General features: G+C 40.1%; 5 protein-coding genes across 5 annotated transcripts; 4 read left to right on the top strand and 1 right to left on the bottom strand.

The window, feature by feature from the left end:
- The first annotated feature begins 7 nt into the window (after window positions 1-7).
- LOC143326224 (signal-regulatory protein beta-2-like) lies at window positions 8-1980 on the top strand. Its single transcript, XM_076739773.1, has 6 exons — window positions 8-50; window positions 193-522; window positions 695-1056; window positions 1260-1350; window positions 1444-1490; window positions 1574-1980. The coding sequence occupies exons 1-6, from the start codon at window positions 8-10 to the stop codon at window positions 1700-1702; spliced, it is 1002 nt and encodes a 333-aa protein (XP_076595888.1). The 3' UTR covers window positions 1703-1980.
- A 4042-nt stretch (window positions 1981-6022) lies between these two features.
- Window positions 6023-7760, top strand: LOC143326212 (signal-regulatory protein beta-2-like). The gene is made up of 6 exons (XM_076739759.1): window positions 6023-6065; window positions 6208-6537; window positions 6712-7059; window positions 7221-7340; window positions 7496-7554; window positions 7653-7760. Exons 1-6 carry the CDS (start codon window positions 6023-6025, stop codon window positions 7758-7760), a joined length of 1008 nt encoding a protein of 335 aa, XP_076595874.1.
- Window positions 7761-13312: 5552 nt separating this feature from the next.
- On the top strand, window positions 13313-14928 carry LOC143326210 (uncharacterized). Its single transcript, XM_076739757.1, has 6 exons — window positions 13313-13369; window positions 13493-13795; window positions 13972-14319; window positions 14409-14546; window positions 14637-14689; window positions 14794-14928. Exons 1-6 carry the CDS (start codon window positions 13327-13329, stop codon window positions 14926-14928), a joined length of 1020 nt encoding a protein of 339 aa, XP_076595872.1. The 5' UTR covers window positions 13313-13326.
- Window positions 14929-17893: 2965 nt separating this feature from the next.
- Window positions 17894-19799, top strand: LOC143325685 (uncharacterized). The gene is made up of 6 exons (XM_076738941.1): window positions 17894-17950; window positions 18091-18412; window positions 18742-19083; window positions 19169-19291; window positions 19518-19579; window positions 19677-19799. The coding sequence occupies exons 1-6, from the start codon at window positions 17894-17896 to the stop codon at window positions 19797-19799; spliced, it is 1029 nt and encodes a 342-aa protein (XP_076595056.1).
- An 840-nt stretch (window positions 19800-20639) lies between these two features.
- On the bottom strand, window positions 20640-24480 carry LOC143326226 (signal-regulatory protein beta-2-like). Its single transcript, XM_076739775.1, has 6 exons — window positions 24424-24480; window positions 23885-24223; window positions 23447-23788; window positions 21869-21979; window positions 21730-21779; window positions 20640-21080 (listed from the first exon to the last, which is right to left on the bottom strand). Exons 1-6 carry the CDS (start codon window positions 24470-24472, stop codon window positions 21018-21020), a joined length of 954 nt encoding a protein of 317 aa, XP_076595890.1. The 5' UTR covers window positions 24473-24480; the 3' UTR covers window positions 20640-21017.
- Between the last annotated feature and the right edge of the window lie 3013 nt (window positions 24481-27493).

Here is a 27493-nt window from a genome sequence, read left to right as displayed (position 1 = left end):
CCAGAAAATGCTGATAGTGTTTTATTCACTGCTGATGCTCGGAGTGGGCCGTAAGTATATGTAAACGTTTCAGATGTACTACAGTTAGATATTTGAAGTATTGTCGTGGTGTTGCAGTAATTCAGCAGAGGGCATTCATGATTCTCTCTCTGCTCACTGATCTGTGGTTCTTCATTTTGTATTTTTTTTCAGGATCCACAGACGATCAGATCTTTGAGACAAAGACTGTTGATTCTGGACAAGATGTGACTCTGACCTGTGAACGGCAGACATCTTGGGCTTCTTCGCAATTATTTTGGATCAGGCTTGTTTCTGGAAACTTGCCTGAAATCTTGGGAGGAACTTTTACCTTTGATGATGATGGTGTGAACAAGAATGGTCACATCACAGCCAAACAGGAGCCTGGAACATTTATTCTGCATATTAGAGAAACAAAGCTCAGTGATACTGGAGTTTACTACTGTTTAAAAGCAAACCAAGCAATCATGACTCTTCTGAAAGGAACGTTTCTAAGGATCAAAGGTAAGCTCTCTTTCTAACATGTTTGCATAGTTAAATGTTCCTACATGGATAAATCAATATAGTTCATGTCCACAGTTTATAGTAGTCTGTATAAACATAATTAACCGTTTTAACTCTTTTATTTTCATGAAAGTGAGTAACTCATGCTTATTTTCGTGTTTGTGTTTCCCAGGACCAGAACCTGATATCACTGCCGTCGGTGACGTCCCTCCATCTGGTCCGGTCCATCCAGGAGACTCAGTGTCTCTGCAGTGTTCAGTCTTCTCTGACTCTGAGAAGAAAACATGTCCAGGAGGACTCGGTGTGTACTGGTTCAGAGCCGGATCACATGAATCTCATCCCAGTGTCATTTACACTCATGGAAACAGTGGTGATGAGTGTGAGACGAGTCCTGAGGCTCGCTGTGTCTACAACTTCTTCAAGGAGAACATCAGCTCCTCTGATGCTGGGACTTATTACTGTGCTGTGGCCACATGTGGACAGATAATATTTGGAAATGGAATAAAACTGGACGTTGAAGGTAAGTGCTTCATTGTTCTGTTAACTGGAAAATCATAATTTTGAGTATACATATTATACAGTCAAATCAAACCCATTAAGATCAAGTATATTTTTTGTTTTACATCTAAATTCATCTCACCAGGAGGTGACATGAAAGATCATTTTCTTTTACTCTTTGACATCTTTCTTTATTGTTTCCTTTTTATCTTGTTTCAGGACCCTGTATCTGGTCAGAGACAGTTATTTCTCTGCTGTGTGCTGCTTTGGCTATAAGCCTGACTGTCATAGCGCTCCTCATTTGCAGCATAAAGTCTGACCGTTCCAGCGGTAAGAGAAGTTACTCACAGTTCTCCACACGATGAAATCAAAGCTGCTCCATCATTATTTATTGTAATCTATATGTTTTCTGTTTCATTAAAGCTGCTGTTGCCATGCAGAAATACAGCGGTGGTCTGAAAAATCGACAGGTGAGGAATTTGACTGTAAGATTAACCTTATTAAAACAGCTGTGACGGCTTTTTTAACTCTGTCATCTTGTGTATTTTCTCAGAGAGATGGGGACATGTATTCATCAGTCATCTTCACCATGATTACAGATGACAGTGGCGCACTAAAGGATGCAAAATCAACAGAGAAAGCCAGGATCTACGCTGCTGTCGAGGCTTTTTGGTTGGATTAGTGAGCTAACAGGTCTGTTTGTCATCAGTTGGTGCTGTATGATCGATTTGATGTTAGTCTGCTTAGAGACAAACAGTTTGTGACACAGTGGCTATTAGGTAATGATCTACATATTGTATATGTTAAGATTTGACATTTGAAACACATTAAAGTGAAATATTCATTCATTCATTCATCTTCTGTACCGACTATCCCTTTCCAGGTTGCTGGGGGGCTGGAGCCTGTTCCAGCTGTCAACGGGCGAGAGGCGGGGTACACCCTGAACCGATCGCCAGTCGATTGCAGGGCATTAAAGTGAAATAGATGGATTCAAATGAATAAAATGTGTGGATGAAATTTTCCATCCATTGTAAATATCTGCTTATCTGCACTGGGTCGCTGCACAAATACAATCCTCTCGTGTATTTGAATAAAATCCTCTTATATATCTCATGAATTAGGTGGATCAGATGTCAGAGAGTTTACAGATGTTGACTTTAAAGAGAAAGAACACTGATTTTGGATCAGTACTTCGGATCATCCAGAGGCCTGAGTCAGAATCAGTATGTGGTTTTGGTTCTTGTTTTGTTTCCTGGTTGTTGTTGTTGTTGTTTGGGAATATGTGACTAAACGATGTGAAACTCTGTCAATTAATAAAGCACACTGTGCACACTGTCCAAACAGCTGACACGATCTGTTACTGTGTCAAACAAATGTTGGTTTTTCTCCACATTTATTATCACTTACCAGAATCACTTGAATCCCTCCAATATTTCAACATGACAGCAGATATCATGTATCAAGTGTCGAACCTCGTCAGCTTCACAGGGCGATCACAGACACACTGTGTGTACATTTCTTGTCGTATTTGTGATGACTGAAGATGAAGTTATGTCATCTCAGAAGACAACATAAACATCCAGTTTCATGTCAACAAAACAGCAGAAGCGAACACAGGTCCACAGACGTGTTGCCAACATGTCACCTCACAGAAATACTGCCACATGTGTTGTGCCCATTCTTTAACAAAGCAACTGAAAAGCTGCTCTTCCACAAAACAACAGAGTGATCACATGTTTAATGAAAAATACACATTTTGAATGACACACAGCTACTTGCTGTCACTATGAGGTGTCAGATAGGATTAAAATACATAAAATGTTACATGTGAACACTTCCTAATTCAGCTGAGGCCCTTTGAAAAGAAGTGTTAATTTGAGCTGAAGCAAAAGGGAAAAAAAATATTTTCTGCAGCACCAAATGAATGCATGTAGGTTCCCGTGGCAAACGCTCACAAGGCAACGCATGCAGTTTGCACAGTTTGCACTGCTGCTATTGCACAGCTTCATTCAGTGGCATTACTCATGTGCAGCTCAGTGAGTTTGCATATATAATGTATTCCCTCAGATGGCAGATGATGATCTGGATCGCTCATAGGGAATAACACCAGGAAAAGAATAAGTGAAAGGTTTGAGCTTCTTAAAGCCGATTCAAATCCTGAACTCTTCACACGGCCTCCTCCAGAGCAGGTGAGGTGTTCAGCACTAGTTACAAAGACAATCAAGGGAGCCACCTTGGTAACACTGAAAACTCTGGATTTAAGACCTATTAATAACCTATCAATCTACTTTGTAGTACACCTATCAGGAGATATCCCACAGTACAAACACACACGATACATGAATCCAAACAAACCAAAAACTACATCTGCATCCATTAGTGCCAAAACACTGTACATTTGATCCAGTTCATAAACCAACCGTCTGCAGTGCTTATAGCATGTGAGCAGTCTGAAGCATTGATCTGTCAAATGTTAAGTTTCTCCTCCAAACCGTGCTTTCGAAAGATATCCAGAAAAATGCATAAACGTTATCAGAGAGGTCAACGAAAGCCCCATTCTCAGTAACTGTGTTTAACAAGTCTGAACATCTGCTCTGACAAAGGTCTTATCTTTGGTTTCCTTCCACATTTTCACCATGTGTACGTCAAGACACAAAGAGTGTGTGTGTGTGTGTGTGTGTGTGTGTGTGTGTGTGAGAGAGAGAGAGAGAGAGAGAGAGAGAAACGAGTATGCACTGCTGTGTCTCTGTCCACCACAACTTTCACACCTGCAGTCAGAGGCATGGCTAGCAAAAACACATGGGGAGCATTTTATTTTGTGGACATAATTAATCTTTCTTCAGGGAAATGTGCCAACAAGAAAATATACTCTGTGAAAAATGTTACGGGACAACTGGTCAAATTAATAAACTCCTCCATCGTTCTGGTCTCACAGCACTTTGTAAAAGTCCTTTGTATGTCTGCACTGAGACACAGCAAAGCCACAAGTGACAGAAGACACTGACTGACGAACGCTGTGGTGGGCCTTTTCTCCACCCTTTGACCAACCATCAAGGCTGTTTACTCACAACAGACCTGATGATGGGCTTCAACAGGATGTGCAGCGAGGGAAGAGCTACATGAGGTCTCAGCAGGCTAATTTCAGTTGAACAAAATCAAATCTTTTTGTTCTTCTACCTGGTTAATGTACATTCAAAAATGATGTTTTTAAAGATGCACTCTACAATCATATGCATCAACGATGTTAAAATATCCAATCCTCATATCAGTTCATGTGTTTTTTTATCCATTTTAATGTAAATGTATTGATTCACTCTCCATTATTTTGGACACACTGCCAGTCCATCACTGCACAGGGTGATGTACGAAGTGGAGCAGACTTTAGCAGGTATGTGAAACTTGTTAGCAGCTGATCAGGAAAGCTTAACATCACAGTTCAACTCCTGCTCTTGCTAAAAGACCAATGAACAGTAGCACCTCCCTCTGACAGCAGCCACCAATCAAAAGGACCAAACTGCAGAAAAGTGCATTAAAAACGGCCAAAACATAACATGTCTGGGTAGCTGTGTTTGTCTAACCGTCCTGCACGCTTTAAGTACTCCTGTAAGTTGTTGTGATATTAATAATATCAATAAAAATTATACACTGTAGTGTCCACTTGCTTTTTTAAATATGGCAAAACAGCAGTCAAACTCAGCCTCCTGAGGCTAAAACAGCGAGCAAGTTAGAAAAGCAGTGTTAAATTGACACTTTAGTTGGAAGCCAAGGCTTAAGTTTCCACGCATCACGTCTCTGGGTGTGATGGCTGTGAATGCGTGTTTGTGTCTGTTTGCGTTTGAAAGTACAAAGCAGAACAGAAAATGCACGAAGGGCTTCTGTTGTAAATGACATCATTACTTTTCTTGCGTCTTCACAAAGTGTCGCTCCGCTGCTGCCTTTCACCAGCCCTGTGAAAAGAAGTGAAGTGAGTACAGAGGATGGATGGTTTGACAGCTCCTCAGCTCTGCATGCTGTGCACTTCCTGCAGTGTGACTGACAGGCAGAGTGGGCGGGTTGTCTGTGATCATGTGGAGCATCTGATTATTTAAGATCTTTGTTTATCTCTGTGGTTAATGGCCGGATACATCGTTTTTATGTGCACACAAATCAAAAAGATCAGTTAATTCATGTTTAACTGACTGCCACACACGTTTTTATTTATTATAATAAATATAAAAAAGTTCAGTTAAAAAGTTCATTTCTGTTTGTTGAATCATTTGACTTTCGTTAAACTGCAGCAAACTGTGTAAGCTTTGATCAAATCCAGTTTAACACAGAAAAAAATCGAAATCCTTAATTATGTCCACAAATACAGGCAGGAAGCGGCATAAAGAACACAGGACATGTAGAATCCAGTGTTCTTGGAGCTGGACTCATACTAAGAACTTAAAATTAGGATATCTGAGCCTCTGCTGCCTCAACTTTGACGATTCTTTTTAAAATCTGTCTCAGGTCTCAAGTCCTGCAACGTTTTGGGAGAGCAATGCTAATTTGCTGGTGTTCCCCTACAACCTTTACTTTTGTCTTGACCCCCCCCCCCCCCCCCCCATATAATGATATGTGCGTGTTTCCTAAACAGCTTGACCTGAGCGAGTATCACTTTAAAAGTTGACTGAATTATGTTAGAATACAAAGGAAAATGTTTTTAACCGCATTGTTCTGGACCATGTAGTTCACATTAAGATCAAACACATCGCCTCTTGTCTTTATTCTCCGCGTCAGTTATAGAAACCCACCATGAAACATGAAACAAAAGCTTGCTGTTGGTCTTGTTTCATGTTTTTAGGTTGAAAAGATGGTCAAGATTATTTCCACTGTGGTGGTGCTGTGAAACACCAACGTAACAAGAGGCCAATCAGATTGCTCTGAAATAGATCCCTCCCTCTCCATATGGTTACATTAAGGTGAATCATCTTATAATAATATTTAACTTCACTGTAGACTCGAGTGGATCAACCAGAAAATGCTGATAGTGTTTTATTCACTGCTGATGCTCAGAGTGGGCCGTAAGTATATGTAAACGTTTCAGATGTACTACAGTTAGATATTTGAAGTATTGTCGTGGTGTTGCAGTAATTCAGCAGAGGGCATTCATGATTCTTTCTCTGCTCACTGATCTGTGGTTCCTCATTTTGTATTTTTTTTCAGGATCCACAGACGATCAGATCTTTGAGACAAAGACTGTTGATTCTGGACAAGATGTGACTCTGACCTGTGAACGGCAGACATCTTGGGCTTCTTCGCAATTATTTTGGATCAGGCTTGTTTCTGGAAACTTGCCTGAAATCTTGGGAGGAACATTTACCTTTGATGATGATGGTGTGAACGAGAATGGTCACATCACAGCCAAACAGGAGCCTGGAACATTTATTCTGCATATTAGAGAACCAAAGCTCAGCGATACTGGAGTTTACTACTGTTTAAAAGTAAACCAAGCAACCATGACTCTTCTGAAAGGAACGTTTCTAAGGATCAAAGGTAAGGTCTCTTTCTAACACCAGTTTGCAAAGTTAAATGTTCCTACATGAATAAATCAATATAGTACATGTCTACAGTTCATAGTAGTCTGTATAAACATAATTAACAGTTTTGACTCGTCTATTTTCATGAAAGTGAGTAATGCATGCTTATTTTCATGTTTGTGTTTCCCAGGACCAGAACCTGATATCACTGCCGTCGTTGACGTCCCTCCATCTGGTCCGGTCCGTCCAGGAGACTCAGTGTCTCTGCAGTGTTCAGTCCTCTCTGACTCTGAGAAGAAAACATGTCCAGGAGGACTCGGTGTGTACTGGTTCAGAGCCGGATCACATGAATCTCATCCCAGTGTCATTTACGCTCATGGAAACAGTGGTGATGAGTGTGAGACGAGTCCTGAGGCTCGCTGTGTCTACAACTTCTTGAAGGAGAACATCAGCTCCTCTGATGCTGGGACTTATTACTGTGCTGTGGCCACATGTGGACGGATAATATTTGGAAATGGAACAAAACTGGACGTTGAAGGTAAGTGCTGAACATTTTCCATACGAATCTCAATCATAATAATCAATAATTTTGAATATAGTAAAATCTCTTAAGATGTGCCACAAAACACTTGTTCCTAATGCATCATAACATCTTATCAGAGTATTTGTTAACTTTTGTTCCTTTTCATGTTGTTTCAGCACACGAAAACAACAACAAAACTGCTCTGTTTCTGTTATGTGCAACTTTGGCTCTGAGTGTGACCGTTATCGTCTGCCTGATTTATGCCATGACGAGAAAATCTTGTGGTTGTTGCAACGGTAACAGAAGTTTCTCATACGTCAATCTATCAAACAGCATTTTGCAAAAAATATACTTAACATTAAGTCAAGTCAGTTGCATTTATATAGCTCAGTATTCTGAAATATTAAAACAGCATTTTCAATCTTTCATCGTTTTTAATTTGATAATACAGCTACTGTTGTTCTGGAAGCAAACGCTGCAACAGCCAGAGGCGGTCAGCAAAGTGAGCAGGTAAGGTTTCTAAAGAAAAGATGGCACTGGAAAAGATACTGGCATTCATAAATGTTAACATCTGCCAACTCATAACATTTTTCCATATATTCACCCAGAGAGAGGTTTATTCTACACCAACCTTCACCAAGAGGAAGGCTCACAAAGCAGAGAAAAGGAATGTAAAAACAGGGGAAGAGACGATCTACGCTGATGTCAGGACGTGATGTGATAGGTTAACCATCGATTTGCCAGTTGAAGCTAATCCAAGTTTTTGTCTGGCACACGGACGGAAAATTCAATTTCACATCTGATGTCGATAAAAATATGTGTTTTGTCCAATCTGTTTGCAATCATTGTACATTTTTTTTATCCTGTGATTCTACATAACTTAACTATAGTGATGGAAAAATATCCACATTTAATAGTTTGAACAGCTTTTGGTGATATCCGACAACATTGTGTGTTTCTTTTCTGTTAAGTCTTTTTTTTGCATTTTGTTGCTCAAGTCCTTGTCATGCTATGACTCAAACAGGCTTTTTGAAAGATTCGGCTTGAAAGCGATGCAGGGTTGAGGAAGTTTTCCGATTGGTCTCTTTTGTCTGATGTGCAGTTTTAACTTCCATATATATCAGTGCAATGAAAAATAATAGCAGTAACAGTATGGTATAGTAATAGTATAATAATAGTAGATGACATTGTTTGTGTTGACCATTGTTTATTTATTTTGAAAACAATACTTCAATCACTGCTTGATGCAACCTCTATAAGAAACTGAGATTAAAAGAATGTTGTTTAAATGAATGTATCAAACAGACAACTAAATGTTCAAATAGCAACATATGTTTTTGTTTTATTTTCTTACTTCTTAAACATGCTGATGTGTTACCACACCTATGTCTATCTGTCTTAATGTACTACAAATTCAGTTTTCTTTTTTATTAAGACTTGACAGTGAAGCCTTTTACTCACATTTGTCAAAACGGCAAACAAGCACTGTGAATAGAAATAGAACATGCCGATAGAATGTGACAATTCCAAAAACAAAAGGAAAATAAAAAACCTCATGGGGGACAGATGCATTTGTCACATGACTTGCAAGCGAAACACAGTGTGACACACTGTGTGTCGAAACCCTAAATTAACTTGAGATCTGAATTAAGAGACAGTAAGTAGTTATGGTAAAGGACAGAGATTTGATAGTGATTTATCGTGTGTTAGTGACATTATATTTCTGTTTGGTTTGTGTTTGACTGTTAGATGCAGAGAATTATAAGAAAGTCAGTGGCAGACCTGAACAGAAGAACAGGCAGCCTGGTAATCATTAACAAAATGGACTCTAATTATCTATTAATTACCCTAATTTGACCATTTGATCACACCAACTCATGCAGACAGCAATTTATGTGTCAAATCTCTTTTTCAGCCACGGTGGTGGTCGGTGCTGTGGCTCTATGGATTCCCACGTTGGCGTTAGTCAGTCCGTCACTTTGATCCAGATTCAAAACGTGTTGGATGGATTGTCATGGAATTTTACACATACACATACACAGACAGTTCAAGCTCTTCAGAGGTTACGTTTTTATTTTTTTAATCCCCTAATATTTCATCATGTGCCATTGGCAGGTTTAAATTTTTGGTGTTGTGTGAAATGTCTACTAGAGGGATTACAATGAAATCTGGTGCAAGGTGACTTAAGAAATACATGGCAGAGGTGGGTCACGGCTTTGCAGTTACAGTTGTAATGCTGAAGATTTCGGGCCTGGATGATTTGGCGACACCTGTGGTTACTGGTGGTAACAACAAGTGCAGGTTAATACTACTGGTCCCAGGAAACCATGGACAGCAAAGCAAACTCCGTACCTGCTGCCACTCTCTCCCTCGTCTGCACACCTGCTCAGCCAGCACCCTTCACCACTCAGCCACGCCCACCTGAGCATACACCTGAGACTCATCTCCAATCAGTGCAGTACTTAAAAGCTTCTCACCTGTGGCCAGATTGTTCTTCACCCTCATGCAAGAATCTCCAGCAATTATCATGGAGCTGCCTTCTCTGTATCGACCCTTCCTACTTCTGACTTCATCTGCTCCTCTGCTGTCTGGTAACTACCTCAGCCTTCTGTACCTGACTATGTTTATTGCCTTGCCCCATTAATCTTTCTTTAGACACAAGAAATCCATATACGATGTAAAAAAAAATATTGGCTGGCAACTATTGAAATAAATCAACCCCGCCATCTTCCTGGTCTCACACGACCCTGTAAAGGCCTTCTGCATATCTGCACTGCAAACAACAAGCAAAGCCACAAGCTACACTGACATGACAAAGGCTGCAGTGAGCTGTTTCTCCACCCTCTGACCAACCATCAAGGCTATTTACTCAGAACAGAAACGATAGCGTGCTTTGACAGGATATGTAGAGAGGGGTTGCAAAGAGAAAAGACACAAGAGGTGTCAGCAGCTATTTTTAGTTGAACAAATCATTGATGTAGTTTTTCTTGCAGGTTAATGTTCTTATACAAAGATCAAATGTATATAAACTGTGTTTTTAAAGATTACAAACATATGCATTAGTGATCGTGAAATAACATAGATGCATATCAGCGTTTTAATGCAAATTTATGGTTTCATTCGCCATTGATTTGCACAGGCTGCCGTCACCAAGTGATGCATACTGGAACACACTTCAACAAAGCTGTCAGACTTTTTGCTAATAATCTGGCAGATTTAACTCCAGATCACAGCTCAAAGTCTTGCACTACGTTTGCACGTAGCCGGCTATTTTCATAAACGGACATTTCACCCTCTCTGTTTTCAAAAATAACAGCGTGCACACGTGTCCGTTTTCAGAAAACTTCTCCTTTACACTAGCCCGTGTATGTATGCCGTCGACGCTGGCGGTGACGTGGACTGGCTCTTTGTGTTGGGGGGGGGGGGGTGTTGCAAAATTGCTGACCTCGAAGCACTCATTCGTCTCTGCTCCTCGATATAACAGAGCAGCTGTACTTGCAAATGCAAACATACGAAAAGGGTTTGCACCAACATAAATGTGACTGCTACACTGAGTGCATCCATGATCACCATAGCCAAATGAAAATGTAAACATAGATCGCACTTTTGGCGCAGGTGCAAGTTCTGGCGTATAATGTGACGTTGGCTACCTAAAAATCAGTTTTTCTCCGTTTTTCTCAGATTACATGCAAACGTGCAACCAAAGTTTTCTAAAATCTAAACTCTGGCCGAGTAGAATGAGTCATTTTCAGAGGCGAATTCTCCATTTGCATGTAAATGAAGGGCACAAACGAAGGGAAATGTCCCTGTATGTGTAAACAGGGCTTTGTTCTTTGCCAAAAAAGACCAGGGTGGGACCAGTGAATGATTAGCACTGCCCCCCTCTGACATCAACTACCATTCAAAAGGATCCAACTGCAGAAAAGTGTGATAGAAAATTGTCATGACATCGCAAGACCTTTAATTAGTCCAGTAAATTGTTGTGATATTAAGATTAATAAGAATAAATTATTTAACTCGCCTTCTAAAGAAGGTGTACCAGCAATGAAGCACAACTTCCTGAGGCTAACAGCCAGAGAGAAAAGCCCCTTTGTATTCACACGTCAGTTTGAAGCCCAACCACAGCAATGCTGAAGTTTCCATTCATCACTTGTTTGTCAGCGGTGACTGTACATGCGTGTTTGTGTCTGTCAAAAAGCAGGACAGAAAGAACATGTGTTTAACTGTGTGTATTATGTGCAATGACTGATTTAAATATATACTGTCAAACCTCAAGCAGCACCTTATTTATTTTGTGTCATTGACAAACCAACATGTTTTGCTTGCGGTCACCAATACATTGGCCTTGCTGACGGCCACAAACCCCAGCATGTTGGTGACAAATGCCACTGTGGTTTTGACCCTTTCAGGTGCCTATTTTCTGCCTCTGTACGCCCTCCTTTTATATACTCCCTCCTTCACGTCAACACAGCAGCAACAACACAAAAACTCTAAGTTTTCCATAGGTGAATGAGCTTCTGTAATGGCCATGTAACAAAAGGCTTTCCTGTCTTTCACCCCAAGTAGGAGTTTAGCAGATATGGTGGTTGGATGTTGTACCAGCAATTCCCAACACAGTCCACCAGTGGATAGGCTGACCTCCATTATACTGCACGATTGCTGTTCTGTCTTTCTGTATCACTGATTTTACATCATCAGTTGATCTCATGAAAACCTGTGTGTGAGAGAGGCCGGGCGTAAAAACGATACCTCAGAGAATCAACATCCTGCAGTTCCCCCCAGCTCTAGGGAGGGTTTTAGCATCTTTCTGCTCAGTGTTTTAGAGTTTACAGCCAGCACCTTCACTGATTTGGTTCACCCTTGCCTGCTCTCAAATGAGTCACTTCTATACATAGCAGATCACTGTTTTCAGCTGAAAGAGGAAATCACGAATCACTTTGCTGATTCAAATTTTTCCTCTCAGTTCAGTTGAAAGACTATTAGTCACTGACTGTGTAACCTGTTCACATTTTTCCCTATATTAAACAGTTGCGTCACTGTTCAAATGCATTTCAGTACATACGTCAGTGAATGCATCACCCTTCAAAAACACTGAAGTACGTACAATACTAAAAGCCTTGATCATACTTTCATATAAATGCTGACAGCTGTGGACTACAGAGTGGAAACCTGTCCCGAGTCCATCTATTGGTTCAGGTAAACATCTGGAGACAATGTTTGGGTTTGGTCATTAGCTGGACTGTCCTGCTTGACATGGTGATATCATCAATGGTAAGACTCCAGTTTTATTCTGTTTATAACTGCTGATGACATTGTGTAGTGTGTGTGTGTGTGTGTGTGTTAAAACAATATACTTATTACCTATATAAAACAATACCTTTTGACAGTCATATACCAGGTGCCCACACGTGTAATCAAACTGGCAAAGTTGTGACCATGGTAACTGTGTGTGACATTAACTACGTCGGGTTCGGTTAGCGTTCTCTCAGACTTCGGGTTTGGACAGAAATATGTCTGCCCACAAGTTCAAGTTAGCTTCATAAGATGGTAACGTTTCATGTAGAATGTCATCGTTGTTTATTTGATCTTCATCATAGTCATTTCCAAACATAAACCAAGTAGTTTTAGTTACTTAATCTTCATCATGCCTTAAGCATGTATAATCATGGGTTTGACAAATTGATTGACATCCAAGTCAGGACGATACCACGACATGAATCGCCAAAATTTTTCACACCTGCCATCTATTTTAGGGTATTTGAAGCCACAGCCGCAATAAATATAGTGGAAGTGCAATGTGGTGCAATGAATGAAAATAAAACAGTGAGGATGTACAAGGCAAAAATGTGCTGTCAAGTGTCATCTAGTCTCCTCTTCCTCCACCTTGTTATTTTCTCCTAATACACGAACCTCACAGGGTAAATGATATTTCATTTAGGGTGACATCGGTTTGTGTCCTAAACAGCTGAACCTTATTAGTATCAGATGAAAAGCCACATTTAGTCAAATCAAATGCTGTCTTGTGTTTACTCTCAGTGTCAGTTATAGAAACCCACCATGAAACATGAAACAAAAGCTTGCTGTTCGAGCTGTTTCATGTGTTTAGGTTGGAAACATGGTTGAGATTATTTCCACTGTGGTAATCTCGCGAAACGCCAACATAACGAGAGACCAATCAGATTGCTCTGAAATTGTTTCCTCCTACCTGATATGGTTATATTAAGGCGAATCATCTTCTAATGCAGTTTCAATTACAGCAGTCGCAAGTGGAATAACCAGAAAATGCTGATTGTATTTTATTTACTGCTGATGGTCAGAGTGGGACGTAAGTATGATACAGTTTCAGATTTACTCCTGATATATATTTAAAGTGTTGTTATTCTCTTCATTTAAAAGAGATCAAACATGATTCTGTCTCTGATTTTAATTTTAATTAATGTCTTTGCAGGATGCACAGGTCAGATCTTTGAGACAAAGACTGTTGTTGTCGGACAGTATGTGAAACTGACATGTAGCTACGACAACTTTGGGGGTTTGGTTTGGATCAGACAAGCTTCTGGAAACCTTCCTGTGGTCTTACGAAGAGCATTTAGCTCTAATAGTGTTGATCCTGATATTACAGCCACAGAAGAGACCGGAGGATTCGTTCTGCGTTTAAAAAACGTGAAGCTAAGTGATGCTGCTGTTTACTACTGTATGAAAATGCAACAAATTCCAATGTTTTTGAAAGGAGTAGACCTGAGAGTTGAAGGTAAATACAGCTGAAAAAAGACAGATTTCTCATATTCCTTCAAATGTTAACTCTGATTTCTTTCCTTGATCAAAAAAAGTTGGCACATGTTTATGTAACTCATATAAATGTAAAAAAAATGTGGAGTTATGTAGAAATGTGTCTCTTATATGAAAAATGTTTTGTTTTTACAACAGGACCAGAACCTGATATCACTACAGTCCCTCCATCTGATCCAGTCACTCCAGGAGACTCGGTGACTCCTCAGTGTCCAGTCCTCTCGGACTCTGAGAACAAAGCCCGTCCAGGAGAACACACTGTGTGCTGTTTCACATCTGGATCACATCAGTCTCACCCAAGTTTTAGTTCTGTTCAAGGAAACAGTGTTGAAGACAATGACACGAACCCCGATGGACTGTCAGCAAAGAAATGTACCTTCAGCTTCTTCAGGAACGTCAGCTCCTCTGATGCTGGGACTTACGTCTGTGCCGAGGCCACATGTGGAGAGATATTTTGTGGAAATGGATCAAAACCCAACAGTGAAGGTACTCCATCATATTTCTGTGTAATAAGGAAATTGCATATTTGTGTGCTATTGTTAAATTTAATTATTTGCTGACTTTTGTGTTGTCAGCAGTCAACTCACGGGATTCACAGGACCAAACAATCCTCACTTTGTTATGCACCGGTTTGGCTATAAGTCTAATTGTTATAGCCTTTCTCCTTTATTCAATCAAGAAACTCAAGAAAAAATCTTGTGGTTGTTGCAGCGGTAAGCAAAATCACTCCTACATCGATCTATCAAACAGTATTTGGCAAATCTGGATTCATATTAATGCTGAGGTTTTATTTTATGATACAGTTGCTTTTGCTCTGGAGACAAATGCTGCAACCACTGATCACCAAAGTCAGCAGGTAATTTATATAAAGAGAAGATGAAGCCGGGAAAGTTATCAGTTTATTTGTCTCTTGAATTGTGTGAATGTTGTCATCTCATAACCTTTCTCCACATTTCTCAGACAAATGAGGAGTCATTGGTTTATTCAACGCCAACCTTCAGCAGTAGGAAATCTGGCAAAGCAGAGACGAGGGATGCAAAACCGGAGGAGGAAGAGAGTATCTACACTGAAGTCAAAGCTCTAGCTTTGAATTAACAGTCTCAACACTGGATTTTGCTGCTTGATGCTGATGTAATCTTCATCATGCAAAAATAATATATTATAATTTAATATTTAAGCTTTTGACAGTAGAAATATGCTATAGAGTTTCTATAAACGTTTGTTTCATTGAGTTGTTATTAAAGGTGTGAAGATATTTTTGTTGTCTGTTTCCTCCATGACCCACATCTACATATGTGTCAGTGCTTTGAAAACAGGTTTTCATGTTTGTGTCGATGTGTTATTGAAGAATAATTGAACCTTATCTGCACTATTTTGCGGTATGACTGAATCTCTTCTTTGATGAAAGTGCAAAACAAGTAACAACTCGGTAGACTCAAATGCTGAAATGTTGCACTTCTTTCTTAGTTTTTACTCATTTTGCAAATAAAAATGCGTCACCACAACAAACAGATATTGATAGAAGAGAAACTGAATCTAGCCTTGAAGTAGGGCCAGAAGTTAGGCTGATGATTTGCTGTATTTCAGTAATACTTAGCTCAGGAAGGTGTTCTGAATCCATTTGAACATGGATATTTTCACCGTTGTTTCAGTTTATGCCTCTAAACTTGTATGTGTGTGTATAAGTACAGATACTCCATAGCGGGTAATACAACAGTAGCACTGCAGTGTATGCTGGTTTTACTCACGAAGGTTGGGGCAACTCAGGGCGAAGTTCAACAGATTTGAACTTTGGACGCAGTGCTGCTCTACACCATAGACATCAGTGTAAGACTATTGCAACACAACATGTACACAGGAATGACACACAAGCTGTTTTTTCATGGTATAGTACTGTCTAATGCCTAAAAGCAGTGAACCCAGAATCGAACCTTGTGGCACTCCATAGGGAAAGGTCAGAAAACTAATTTTTTAAAGGTCAGCTGTTGACGTGTTTGGGCCTGCTCCTAATATGTTATATATGGTAATGTATGATGCAATCTGTCTGTCAGTCTGTCGGTTGGTCAGTCCACCACTTTGGTAATTAGCATATGGAAGTATGCCAACACACTACATGGTACACCAATGCATTATGCTGCTTAACATCAGCATGTTAGCATTGTCATTGTGAGTATGTTAGCATGCTGATGGTAGCATGTAGCTGAAAGCACCACCATTCCTTCAGCCTCAGAGAGCTGCTAGCATGGCTGTAGACTATTAAACAGAAAAGAACATCAACCAACATCACTCCGTGTTTACTTTATAGTACGCTACGTTTACTGTCCAGCATTTTTATTTGAGTGTCCAAATTGCATCCACTACACAGTGCCCTCAAAAATCCCCCAATGGAACAAAAAAGTTGCTTTATAAAATATCAGGTCCTCACTTAAAGGACTTGGATGTCCTTATGCTTGGGCGTTTTGTCTCTTTTTCCTCTGTGTGAAACACTAAAAGCTGTGTGGCATATTCTACAAAAAGCAGCTGACCGATGTTGAAGCCTCCTCCCATTTGGTGAGATATTTGCATAAACTTTTAGCCTTTTTGGAAGCTACTCCACCCCCCCCACTCCCCCTTCTTCTTCTTCTTCTTCTTCTTCTTCTTCTTACTCTGCTGCCACCTGCTGTACAGGAAGGGAATGTAGGCAAACACATCAAATTGGAGGTTATGTCTCCTGTCAACGTTACAGTGGGAGAACCCTGAAAAAATGAGAGTGTTGACAGGTTTGTCAGCGATGATGCAAAATGATGATCAGTTAGTACCTGAAGTAGTGAATGAGTGAATGAGGGAGAGCTTTCAGACACTGGTCTGCCACCAGCAGTTAGTTTCAGGTGAACATTCTGTTGCTATAGCAACAACATAGCACTTTAACTGACATTGTTAGATCAACCATGTCAGATTTGTGACCCGTAAAACATCTTTCATCTCCTCTACCCTTGTCAGAGCATTATGTAAGTACTCCTTGTAACAGCTGTTTTGTGACTGTTGATTTGCGATTTGTTCATGTAGCTTGTCTGTGGTCAGTTAACTGCTGGCTAAGCTAGCCATTACACTAGCTGTGTCAGGCTAATGTGCTGCTAACACATCATTCTGCATAGCTGTTCATTAACTGTTATGTCTTTAACTCTTTCCTTCTTTCACTTTTGTGGACTCTACATGTAGGTCTGTGAGTCCTAGCTCAATTACTGTGTTGTACACTTATTGATAATATTAATATTGATCTTTCTTTGTTTCCTGACATGAAGCACAACTAATTTGACCGCTACTTTATGCTAATATAAATCGAGTTTCTTTCTAACTGTATAAACCCATTTATACAGCCTCGAATGCAAAAAGTAAAACATGAATAATAACAGAATTTTTAAAACCCATGTTTTTAAGCCCATGAAGTAATCTCCTGGGTTTTATTCTTCATCTTATTTTACATTAATTTGGTGCTAAGGTGTTAAACAAATATAGTGTATTGAGTTTATCAATATCAATTCCAGAATAAGCATATATTTACAACAATCAATGAAGATGATCAGATAAAACATTAAATATATTGTCTTTGTAGTATTTTCAATTGATTGTTTGTCAAAAAGGATTAGCAAATGATCAGTTTCTGTTTTATTTATGTTTTACACAGAGTTCCAGCTTTTTTGGAATCAGGGTTGTACAATAACATTAGTCTTGCTTATGGAATCTCATTTAATGATTTGTAATCACTATCCTTCAATTTCCTGACCAACAATGTGTTTCACGAAGGCAATCAACAATGTTTAACCTTTCTTAGATGAGTGCACCTCCATGCACAGTGAGAGCAGATGATGGCCGTTGCCTTACAAAGGGTGTGGAGGGAATGGATAAGAATGAGGCTTCACAAAGACCAGTGTGAGGCCAGTGTGGCAGGAAGTGATTTCTCGAACCTATGCTCTGTAACCAATCACATCTGTTTGACACGGTGACATACAGTGGCCACGCCACATCACCACCTTTCCCCACTCAAACATCAGCATGTTTCTTAACAAGAGACAATGTCAAGATGATCCTGTTATGGGTTACACTGCTTGCTCTTCATCAAGGATGTAAGTACTGTCTAGTTCTGTGCAAGTATTCAGTTAGGAATACCAACTAGATGTGTGGAGTTTCCTATACTGTCTTTTTGCATGGTAGATTTTCATTGTACACTAATTGTTATTTACTCTTTCATATATTGCATGATTTCATTCAGGTGCACAGGTTCCAGTGACCACAGTTCAACTTGGTGAACCTGTAACCTTCACATGCCATCTGCCTAATAGTCAGTTCAGCCGTAGAGAACTCCACTGGTACAAGCAGAGCGCAGGAGACACGCTAAAATTAATTGTGACGCTGCAGAAATCGGCAACACCTACGTACACATCAGATTTTTCTGGATCAAGATTGAAGGTGAACTTTGAAAACAATTTCAGCAACTTGACCATTTTGAAGACAATCCAGGAGGATGAGGGAACGTATCACTGTGCAGTGACGGAGTGGGCTGTGAAGACGATATGGAGTGGGACCTATTTGTTACTAAAAGGTAATGTGATGTATTTTTATTGAGATTTAGACATGCTACACTGAAAGTGGCACTTTAAGAACCCTTAACCACTGCAAGCATGTTTTCAGAAATCACAAAATGTTCAATTTCAGTCTGGTTAAATATACATTTCAGATAGAGATCATCTACTGTGTTTATTTCAAAATCTATGCAACTATCTTGACCACTGACTGACTGTGTGGTCTTAATCAATTGAGAAAATAACCTTTCAACCACTTGGTCACATTTGAGATATTCTTAAACTCGTTTTAGACTTTCATAATGTGCTCGGAAATCCCTTCCTTTTCACACAGTTTTGTATTATGCAGGAAACACTCAGAGGACATCAAACTTAACTGTTGTTCAGTGGATGACAGGAGCTGATCGAGTCCGTCCAAGAGACTCTGTGACTCTCCAGTGTTCAGTCTTCTCTCAGAACAAGACGTGTCCAGGAGATCACAGCATGTTTTGGTTCAGAGTGGGATCTAATAAATCTCATCCAAGCATCATCTACACTGATGGAAAGAGACACGATGAATGTGACAAGGCTCAGAGAAGCTGTGTTTACCGCTTCTCTAAGAACGTCAGCCCCTCTGATGCTGGGACTTACTACTGTGCTGTGGCCACATGTGGGGAGGTGTTATTTGGAGCTGGGACAAAACTGCCAGTTGGTATGCTTCTGTGTTCAGTGCTGGAGGTGATCTTCATCCATGTTAACAACATTATCATTGACAAGTTTTTCTCTTTGTTGTCTAGAGCAGTCATCAAGTTCTGTGTTTATTGCGCTGCTGGTAGTGGTCATCTGCTTGGTCATTTCTTTGATTGGAAATATTGTTTTCATCTGTTACCGAACTCAAAGACCAAAAGGTGATTTCAAAGGTGAGTGAATGAATCAAAGGTCTTAATGCTCCTCTGGTTTTACTTGAAAAGGTCATTGAGAGTAGTGAGCGACAACCTCAGTCAGTAGAAGTCTGTTATTTTTAATGTATCTTTAACTATTTGTAGCACAATTCAAGTCTCCATATTGACATTTGTTCTATTTACAATATGTATATAATAATAATACAATATTTATAATGTCAGTAATGTTTTCATTTAATGTTAGGAACAAAAAGTGCCTTCTCAGAGGCAAGACATGACAGCTTAAGACAACCAGTGCATGATATTGTAAGTAATGATACCGAATTACATTATTTGTTGTTATTTCATTAACGTAATTCCCGACCACCATGACAATGTAATGGCCCTTTTATTTGCTGCACAGACCGGAGGTGGAGATGATCTGAACTACGCTGCGCTGCAGCTATCTGGAAGGAAAGCTGCAAGCGGGAGGAAAAAAAGAGAACCGAAGGCTGAAGAAAGCGTGTACGCTCAAGTTAAATGCTGAATCTGAATGTGCGGACACATATAAACTGTGGTTTGCCCACTACGATGTGACATGTGACAACAGTTGACAGTGTAAAGGTTGTGGGTTCTCTCCTGACTTTGATGAGAGAGAGGTGTTGCATCATAAAAGCCAGTATCATAGCATCCAGTCGTGCTCTTTTTGTTCCATTATGTCTATGTGTTCATTCTCTTATCGTAGAAATGTTAACCCGAGCTGGGGTTTTTGGTTTTTTTTTTAATAAGAAACATTAAAACCTATAACTGTGTATTCTCTGCTTTTTTTGGCTCAAAAATGTCATTGTCTTAGAATCCAGAGATTTGGTTTGTAAATGTCAAATGATCCTGCGTGGCACGCCTGATAGCAGGAGGGAATATGAGGGGGCATCCTCATGCAGCATCATCTATACTAATGCAAGGGGACATGACAAATGTGGCGAGAAAGCCTGTTTTTATTGTTTCTCTAAGAACATGAGCTCCTCTGATGCTCGGACTTATTACTGTGCTGTGGTCACATGCGAGAAAAAATTATTTAGAAATGGAGCTAAAGGAAACTGGTATGACCTTCTGTTCGGTGAGTTCAAGCAGTGTCTGGTCATATTCTAGTCAGCAACACATTTGGTTTTTATTCAATGGCAACATTAATGGTCTGTTTGGTCATTTCTGTTAGGCCGTCATCTGCAGCCAAAACGTCCACGAGCAACATAAAGGTAAGTGCTGTAAACAAGCAAAAGTATTACAAAAACTATAATTCTTCCATTACATTGAAAACATTCTGTGTTGTATCACACATGTAAGATTTCAATTTATTTCTGCACTTTATGTACAAGATTGGACACACTTTTTTCAATACAGGTTCCGGGGTGAATCATCCAGAGTCTGTCATACTGAACTAAAACAATGCAAATGTACTCCAGGTTCTTTATCACACAAAGTAAATTAGTAGTCACAAAATGTTGTATATCACATTATAAAGACAATATTTATTCTTCAACAAGCCACCATCACAAAACAAGTGCTTCCTCTCTCCTAATCTTTCTGATAATGCTGTTAACAATAACATTTCTAAAGAAATCTGTCATCTAATTTCAAAAACAGGAATCACAGCTGCATGAAAATTATTTGTACACATTAGGTGTTCATTCTCCATGGGGTCAGCACTCCATTGACAGTCTCTCCTTCCAGAGTACATGCACTCCTGTAGTAACTCCCTGTTATTCATTCATCTCTCTCTTTTTCGTGAGGGGAAAGCCAGCGTGACGTAGTTCGATGCCGCTTCACCATCCTGGAAAAGATAATTGTGATTGTTAGATGTTAGAGATTTAACACTACACTTAATACTGGAATATCCAAAGTGCCTTAAAGGATCCAAAGATTTCTGTTGAAGGAAGATAAAAACAGACAGAACGTGGCTGCCACAAAGGGCCAAGTCATGCTTGCTTACTTGTAGTGTTATTCATCCATATAGATTGTTTTGGTGTGAGTTGTTGAGTTGAGGTGTCTGCCTTCCCTCAAATATAATAGACCTAAAAGATGCATTTGAAAAACTCAACAGCAATGTCTCTTTCCAGAAATCATGACTTCCACAGGCCTCGCTGTGAGACGTTTCATCTAGGAACTATTTTCTTTGTACCAAACTACACCTGCCAACCGTGTCACTGCGCAGAAGGAAGCATCTACTGATGGATGAGAGGCTGAGAGAGGCTGCAGTCACACCAAAACGATCTAGATGGATAAATAACACTACAGGTAAGAGGAAACACAATTTTACACCCCTTTCAGCTCAAAGGTTATTTAGTTATACTTTGCCCTCTGCACTAAATGTCTGTCTCTCACCAGAAGCTATCCCATCTGTCTCCTTTTCAGGGGAAATAACCATGTATTATTATTCAGTTCTGGTCATGGATTAGATGACAGTCTGACTTTCTATTTACCAGATTATTTGGTTGAGCCTCAGCTGATCTGTCATGTTCAGCATGTTCTCCTGTTAATGAAAGCAAGGCGTTAATGTCATTAAACATAGATAAAATACAAAATGATTAAATAAAACACAAACACACGCAATGAACCTACTTTTGCATTGTCCACAAACTGGCTTTTGGTTCATAATCAGAGCAACAATCACAATCACACAGCAGGTCAGCAGCGTCCCGAGAACAATGACAAGTGGACACAGTTCTTCTCCTGGAATGAGAATAAAAAATCCCAAAGAAGCATTTCACTAATAACAAAAGTTTCATACAGACACGACTCATCAACTGTGCCTGTGTTATCTTTCACTTGTTTGCCTGACCAGACATGTTTTTAACAGGAAAACCTTGAAACCCTGTTGTTGAACCAATGCCCTGTAGATAGCAGTGTCAGTGTGTTGGTTTGTTGGTCTACCACTTCGGTCAACGCTGAAACATCTCAACAATAGTTGGATGGATTGCCGTGACGCGTTGTATCTGGGTACTATGAACGGGCTGGCTCATGAGGTGGAGCAGGTCGTCCAGGAATGGTCAAAGCTGTGTGCCTTGCATGGCCATTGTTGTGTGTGTGTGAGAGAGAGAGATTGGTGAATTGTACAGTGCTTCATCTGCTAAGGTAGAAAAGCAAAATGAAATCCATTTCTTAATGAACTTGATGACCTGACTTTTCCTCCAGATCCACCATGAGATTGACATTTTTGGTTTTGAGCGAAATGTGTACCTGCTAAACATCTGCATGCCAGCGATTGTGAGCATGTTAGCATGCTGCAGTTAGCTCAAAGCATCACTGTGTGCACAGCCTCACAGGGCTGGTGGCACGGCTGGAGACTTGTAGTCTTGTTTAGTTTCTGTTTCCAAATACATTGGGTGGTTTTCTGTGCAGTCCCCCCCCCCAGAGTTCAGGCACTAAAACTAAACTTATACATTTAACCTGTACGTACTCTTAATGATCACCTCAAAACAGCAATATTTGAACAGTTTAAAGCAATCTAATACAGAGGACCGTAACAATGATTATCAGGTTTCACCAAGGAATTGTCAAAAAGTGTTAATGCTGTAGTTATTTTTAGGCTGTAATTTGTGGCATTTTTATATTGGATTGTATGCTTGTTGCTTTGTAGGTGCTCCTGCTTTCAACACCTCACTGCCACAACAAAAATCATCAGATAAACTGCACAAGAGAACATGAACGGCAGAGAGAAAGGGGCCTCGATGGGGCAGAAAACACCACAGGAAATGGTGAGAAACACACACAAATGCACACACACAGTGAAAGACTGAATAGAGGAGGCGGAGTGGAGGCAGCCAAACCTCAGCCATGAAAGGATGGCACTACAGAAGCACTGCATTGGTTTACATGATGTCCACCTCATATAGCTTCCAAACTGTTTAAACTAATTCAGTGGTTCCTAACCTTTGTGGCTTTTGAAACACAAAAATAACTCACTGCCCCACATCAAAGCTTACATAAATTATTTTGAACCTCAAACAGATCTAATCTGAATCCTTTTAAGAGGCCGGAAGACGAAAACTATCGAGTATTTCACAAGAAAGAAGGCTAATTTTATAGAGCAGAAGAAAGTTTCTGCTCTCTTTCCTTTCATCAACACTGCACTTAGAAAACAGCAGAATAATAATCAATAAAGATGCATTTTGATTTAAATGAGACTTTAAAACATACTTGTCTCCACTTGCGTTCCTTCACCAAACAGGATCTGTCCACATGTGACCACAGCACAGTAGTAAGTCCCAGTATCAGAGGAGTCTCGTACAGTTTGGGACAGACTGTAGACGCAGCTCCTTTCCTCTTCTTCATCGCTGCTGTTAGTGTAAATGATGCTTGGATGAGATCCTCCTGATCCAGCTCTGAACCAGTACACGCTGTGTTCACCTGGACACTGGACTGTGTTGTCTTTGTTTCTGGAGAGAAGCGAACACTGGAGAGTCATCGAGCCGCCCGGCTTGACTGACTCAGTCTCCGGACTTTGTTTCACATAGACAGACTTCTGCTGATTTTTATGATCTGTGTGATTCATAAAAAGGCAGGAATTCGCAAGTGGATTGTTTGACTATGGGCACAGACATAACAAAGACCGTCATTGAAATGAACATACTTTACCGTTCACAGCCAAAACTGTAGCGTTCAGAAATTTCAGTACGTATACTGTCCCTCCTTGGCAGAAGTATGTAGCTTCATCTTCTTTGCTGACATTTTTGATGTTGAGAGTATACACAGTGTTCACGTTCGTCACTGTGAATCTTGCGTTGTTAAATTGTCCTTGAGGTGATATTTTGGGAAGAGCTCCTCCTGCAACAGTTTGGACCATGTATCCAAAGTTCATCTTATACCAGTAAAAGAGCCCGCTGTCATCTCCAGAGATTTGACATGTCAGAGTCACGTTAGCACCAAGTTCAGCCACAGTTAGAGGCATCTGAGGAGAAATGTCTGTTGTTTGAGCTGAAGAAAAGACACAAATATCAGAGTTAGCAAACAACAGGAAGAAGAACAATTCAAATGTGAACCAGAGAGCCGGTTTGTGGTCTTTATAAATTATTTTTCAAGAACTGTTGTATGGCCTAATATATTTCTGCTGTCTTTTCACACAAACTATATTTTACAACAGTACTTGTTTTAAAGTAGACAAAAAGTGCACTTACACAAACACAGTGTGCTGAGAAGAATCAAAGCAGCCTCGCTTCCGATCATCGTGGTACAACGACCTGCTCTTGCACAACTGATGCCTTCCCACTCAGATGGAAGATTTTGTCACAGGATGATCAAGGTTTACTAAGTGGAAAACATACTGATTGGCTGAAACACAGATAATGCACTTCCTGTTAAATTTGGTGAACCGGTGACCCATTTCCAGAAAATCTGAGATGTACAGTTCACTGTTAGCTACTGATGATTTTAAAGTAATATTTTAACAACATTATCATGACTGAAAAACTGAATTATATGTGTGATTTTATATATAGTGATACAGGTGCACAATGACATATAAATACAGTTAGAACTGTTCTTTAAAAGTATGTTTATGGTGTCTGATTTGTGATGCTCTAAGCACACAGTGATGACTTTAATACATTCAGACACCGGAGATGTCTGCATGAATTCATCTTTCACAATTTCACAGAGTAACAGAGGTGTGAAAGACAGATTCAGGATATTTATACAGCAAGTACTCATAATAGTTTCACATGAGTGCTCGGTGTGGTGGACACTAGTGTTGAGGTTTTGTTTTGTGTGGGCTCAAACTGTTTTTCTCAGTCAAATGCAATGTGATGGAGCTCAGACCAACCTGAAGGAGTTGTATGTTCGGTGACAAGAACATGATCCCTCACTGGCTTCCCACCCCCAAACAACTGTAATAATGCAATGCACAACCAGCAAGTAAGTAACACCACCGAAAACAAAAAACCACATAACTCAGGGGTGCTGGAAGCCACAGCTGGGGGTGCCGTGAGAAAGTCACACACAGTCGATAATAATGCCTGGTGTTAGGGGGGTGCTGCAGCCCCCTCAGCATGCCTACTTCCCACGTCCATGCTGACAATCCATCTAGCCAGGTTTCAAGTAGTTACACGTCATTTTAGACCAAGCAGTTACTTGTGAGGGACTACTGACTGTGACAGGTGTGGTTCAGGTGTGACAGCAGTGAGAAAAGCGACTGTTTATTTGAAAACAACAATGGCGGCTCTTAAAGAGGTTCCTGTAGATACTGCTATGGCGTGAGTTATATAAAAACTGAGCTGAGAATGGCACTGAAGGCCTTTCTCCACGGAAAAGATGTTTTGGTTCTTCGTCTGACTGGCTTTGGGAAGAGGCCCTCTCCATCATATGGTTCACTGATTTGATTGGTTGAAGTTGGCCTGTGATAGACAGATGGTTCATCCAATCACCTGCCTAATACTTTTTTCAAAGTGCCTGCCCTTTTCCAAACAGTTTCCAAGGATGACTTCTCAGATGGCTCTGTGCAACCCTCTGTCCTCTGGCACGTCAGTTCATCCAAGCAGTCTGAAATGGCCCATGATTAACATGTTAATGACTTCTTAACTTTCATCTTTCATCTAAGCCATTGCCTTGGTGTGAATTTGGTGAAATTTGTAAATGTCCTCATCATAATAGTTACTAAAATCACAATTGTTCTGGGAACTATGTTACAGTATGTATTAATCTTAGATTAAAAAAAGTGTAAATCCTGGATCACATGTTGTCTAAATAGAAGTTTGTCCTTGTAGGACTCAGTCACATTGCCCTGCAGGACAGTAAAGAAAAAATACTATAGACTAAGTGTTTCTGTTGAGGCCTCAGTTTAAAGTGAGGGAGTGAAATGAACACACAGACCTGTGATACATGTTGCACAGATTGCTAAGATCGTGCTTTGATGGTGAAAGCTCACTATGAACATGTCCGTTGGTGGGTTTTACCACTTCAGAGCACACATGTTGTCTTCTCATCTCATAAACTAAGAGAGAGGTGAGACACCCCCAACATGATACATAAGTACAGCCGGGCTGAAGCAACACATTTCAGCATTTATTTTCGGACGGAAACAAACAAGCCTTAGAAATAGTTTCTGTTCGGAAATGCTAACACAAAGTCATGTGTAGCTGCCAATAAAAAAAGGCTGTTTTTTTCAGTTTCACAGCTCTGTGGTGTTTGCATGTCAGTGTCTGTGAAACAACAAGCAAGCAAAGCCGCATGCAGCAGCCGAGCTGTGAGATAGGCTGTGGCTGTCCATTTCTCCGCTTTTGGCAGACCACCAAGCATGTTTACTCAGAATGTACATGACTTTGGCCATCAACAGGATATGGAGCTATGGTACATTAAGCCACCGTAAGCTAAATTTAGCAAAGACAGTTAACCTGACAGTTTTGAGTTCTGCCTTCCTGGATGTGCACTAGTCTAGCTCTCAAGCCCACGCAACCACAGCCGTTTTAAATAGCAGATTGTACATCATTTTATAACATTAGAGGGGTTTTTTTTTAAATTCTCACAAAGTTTTTCATGACATGTATTAAAATATTTAAGGTTCAAAACTGTCTAACATCATTGTGTCACCATTATTTTACATGATGAGATACTGTAGCAACAACTGAACTTCATCTCACTGTGGGCTTAAACAATGATATTCATTGTCTAAGGCAACATCAGGTTTACAGACCACTAGATCTTTGTCATGTGTGTTGTATAGCAGATAAGGAAGGGGACAAGACCACTGATACTACTAACCAGGCTGAGTAATGGCCGGTTTCATGTGCGGTGGGTGTGGGGAGTTAAAAAAAAAAACATCTTCAAACCAATCAAAGCAGACATTTTGGTTAAACTCTGGAAGTAAGTTTGATAGACAGTATACAGTATTTAATCCAGCCCATTATAAAAGCAGGAAAATACCCAACCTGTCATTACAAAGCCCCAAAGCTCCTGGGACACTGAAATGGGTTCTGAAAAATAATGGCTTCAAAAGCCCGAAGTTGTAGACTGGAAATTTAAATTGACATTTGACGTTTTGGGAAATACACTGATTTGCTTTCTTGCTGAGAGTCAGATGAGAGGACTGATATCACCATGCTTGTGCAGTGAATGAAGCTACAGCCAGCAACCGGTTAGCTTAGCTTAGCCCAAAGATTGGAAACAAAGGGAAAGAGCTAGCCTGACTCTGTTCAAAGGTAACAAAATCACCTCTAAAGCTAATTAATTAACACTTTAGTATCTCATTTGTTT

This window comes from Chaetodon auriga, chromosome 9, assembly GCF_051107435.1.
Source record: "Chaetodon auriga isolate fChaAug3 chromosome 9, fChaAug3.hap1, whole genome shotgun sequence".
Taxonomy (NCBI): domain Eukaryota; kingdom Metazoa; phylum Chordata; class Actinopteri; order Chaetodontiformes; family Chaetodontidae; genus Chaetodon; species Chaetodon auriga.
Note: the sequence above shows the minus strand (reverse complement) of the source record. Positions and strands in the feature narration are given on the sequence as shown.

Coding starts and splice junctions, on each gene's coding strand:
- LOC143325685 (XM_076738941.1), top strand. CDS start 17,894: ATGATCCTGTTATGGGTTACACTGCTTGCTCTTCATCAAGGATGTAAG. Junction 17,951..18,090: donor AAGGATGTAAGTACTGTCTA/GTTCTGTGCAAG, acceptor TCAGGTGCACAG/GTTCCAGTGACCACAGTTCA. Junction 19,084..19,168: donor TGGGACAAAACTGCCAGTTG/GTATGCTTCTGT, acceptor TTTGTTGTCTAG/AGCAGTCATCAAGTTCTGTG.
- LOC143326210 (XM_076739757.1), top strand. CDS start 13,327: ATGCTGATTGTATTTTATTTACTGCTGATGGTCAGAGTGGGAC. Junction 13,370..13,492: donor GCTGATGGTCAGAGTGGGAC/GTAAGTATGATA, acceptor ATGTCTTTGCAG/GATGCACAGGTCAGATCTTT. Junction 14,320..14,408: donor ATCAAAACCCAACAGTGAAG/GTACTCCATCAT, acceptor TTGTGTTGTCAG/CAGTCAACTCACGGGATTCA.
- LOC143326224 (XM_076739773.1), top strand. CDS start 8: ATGCTGATAGTGTTTTATTCACTGCTGATGCTCGGAGTGGGCC. Junction 523..694: donor AACGTTTCTAAGGATCAAAG/GTAAGCTCTCTT, acceptor TGTGTTTCCCAG/GACCAGAACCTGATATCACT. Junction 1,491..1,573: donor GTGGTCTGAAAAATCGACAG/GTGAGGAATTTG, acceptor GTATTTTCTCAG/AGAGATGGGGACATGTATTC.
- LOC143326226 (XM_076739775.1), bottom strand. CDS start 24,472: ATGATCGGAAGCGAGGCTGCTTTGATTCTTCTCAGCACACTGTGTTTG. Junction 21,980..23,446: donor AGGAACGCAAGTGGAGACAA/GTATGTTTTAAA, acceptor TTCTCATTCCAG/GAGAAGAACTGTGTCCACTT. Junction 21,081..21,729: donor AGGCTCAACCAAATAATCTG/GTAAATAGAAAG, acceptor TATCTTTTCCAG/GATGGTGAAGCGGCATCGAA.
- LOC143326212 (XM_076739759.1), top strand. CDS start 6,023: ATGCTGATAGTGTTTTATTCACTGCTGATGCTCAGAGTGGGCC. Junction 7,341..7,495: donor ATCTTGTGGTTGTTGCAACG/GTAACAGAAGTT, acceptor TTGATAATACAG/CTACTGTTGTTCTGGAAGCA. Junction 7,555..7,652: donor GCGGTCAGCAAAGTGAGCAG/GTAAGGTTTCTA, acceptor ATATTCACCCAG/AGAGAGGTTTATTCTACACC.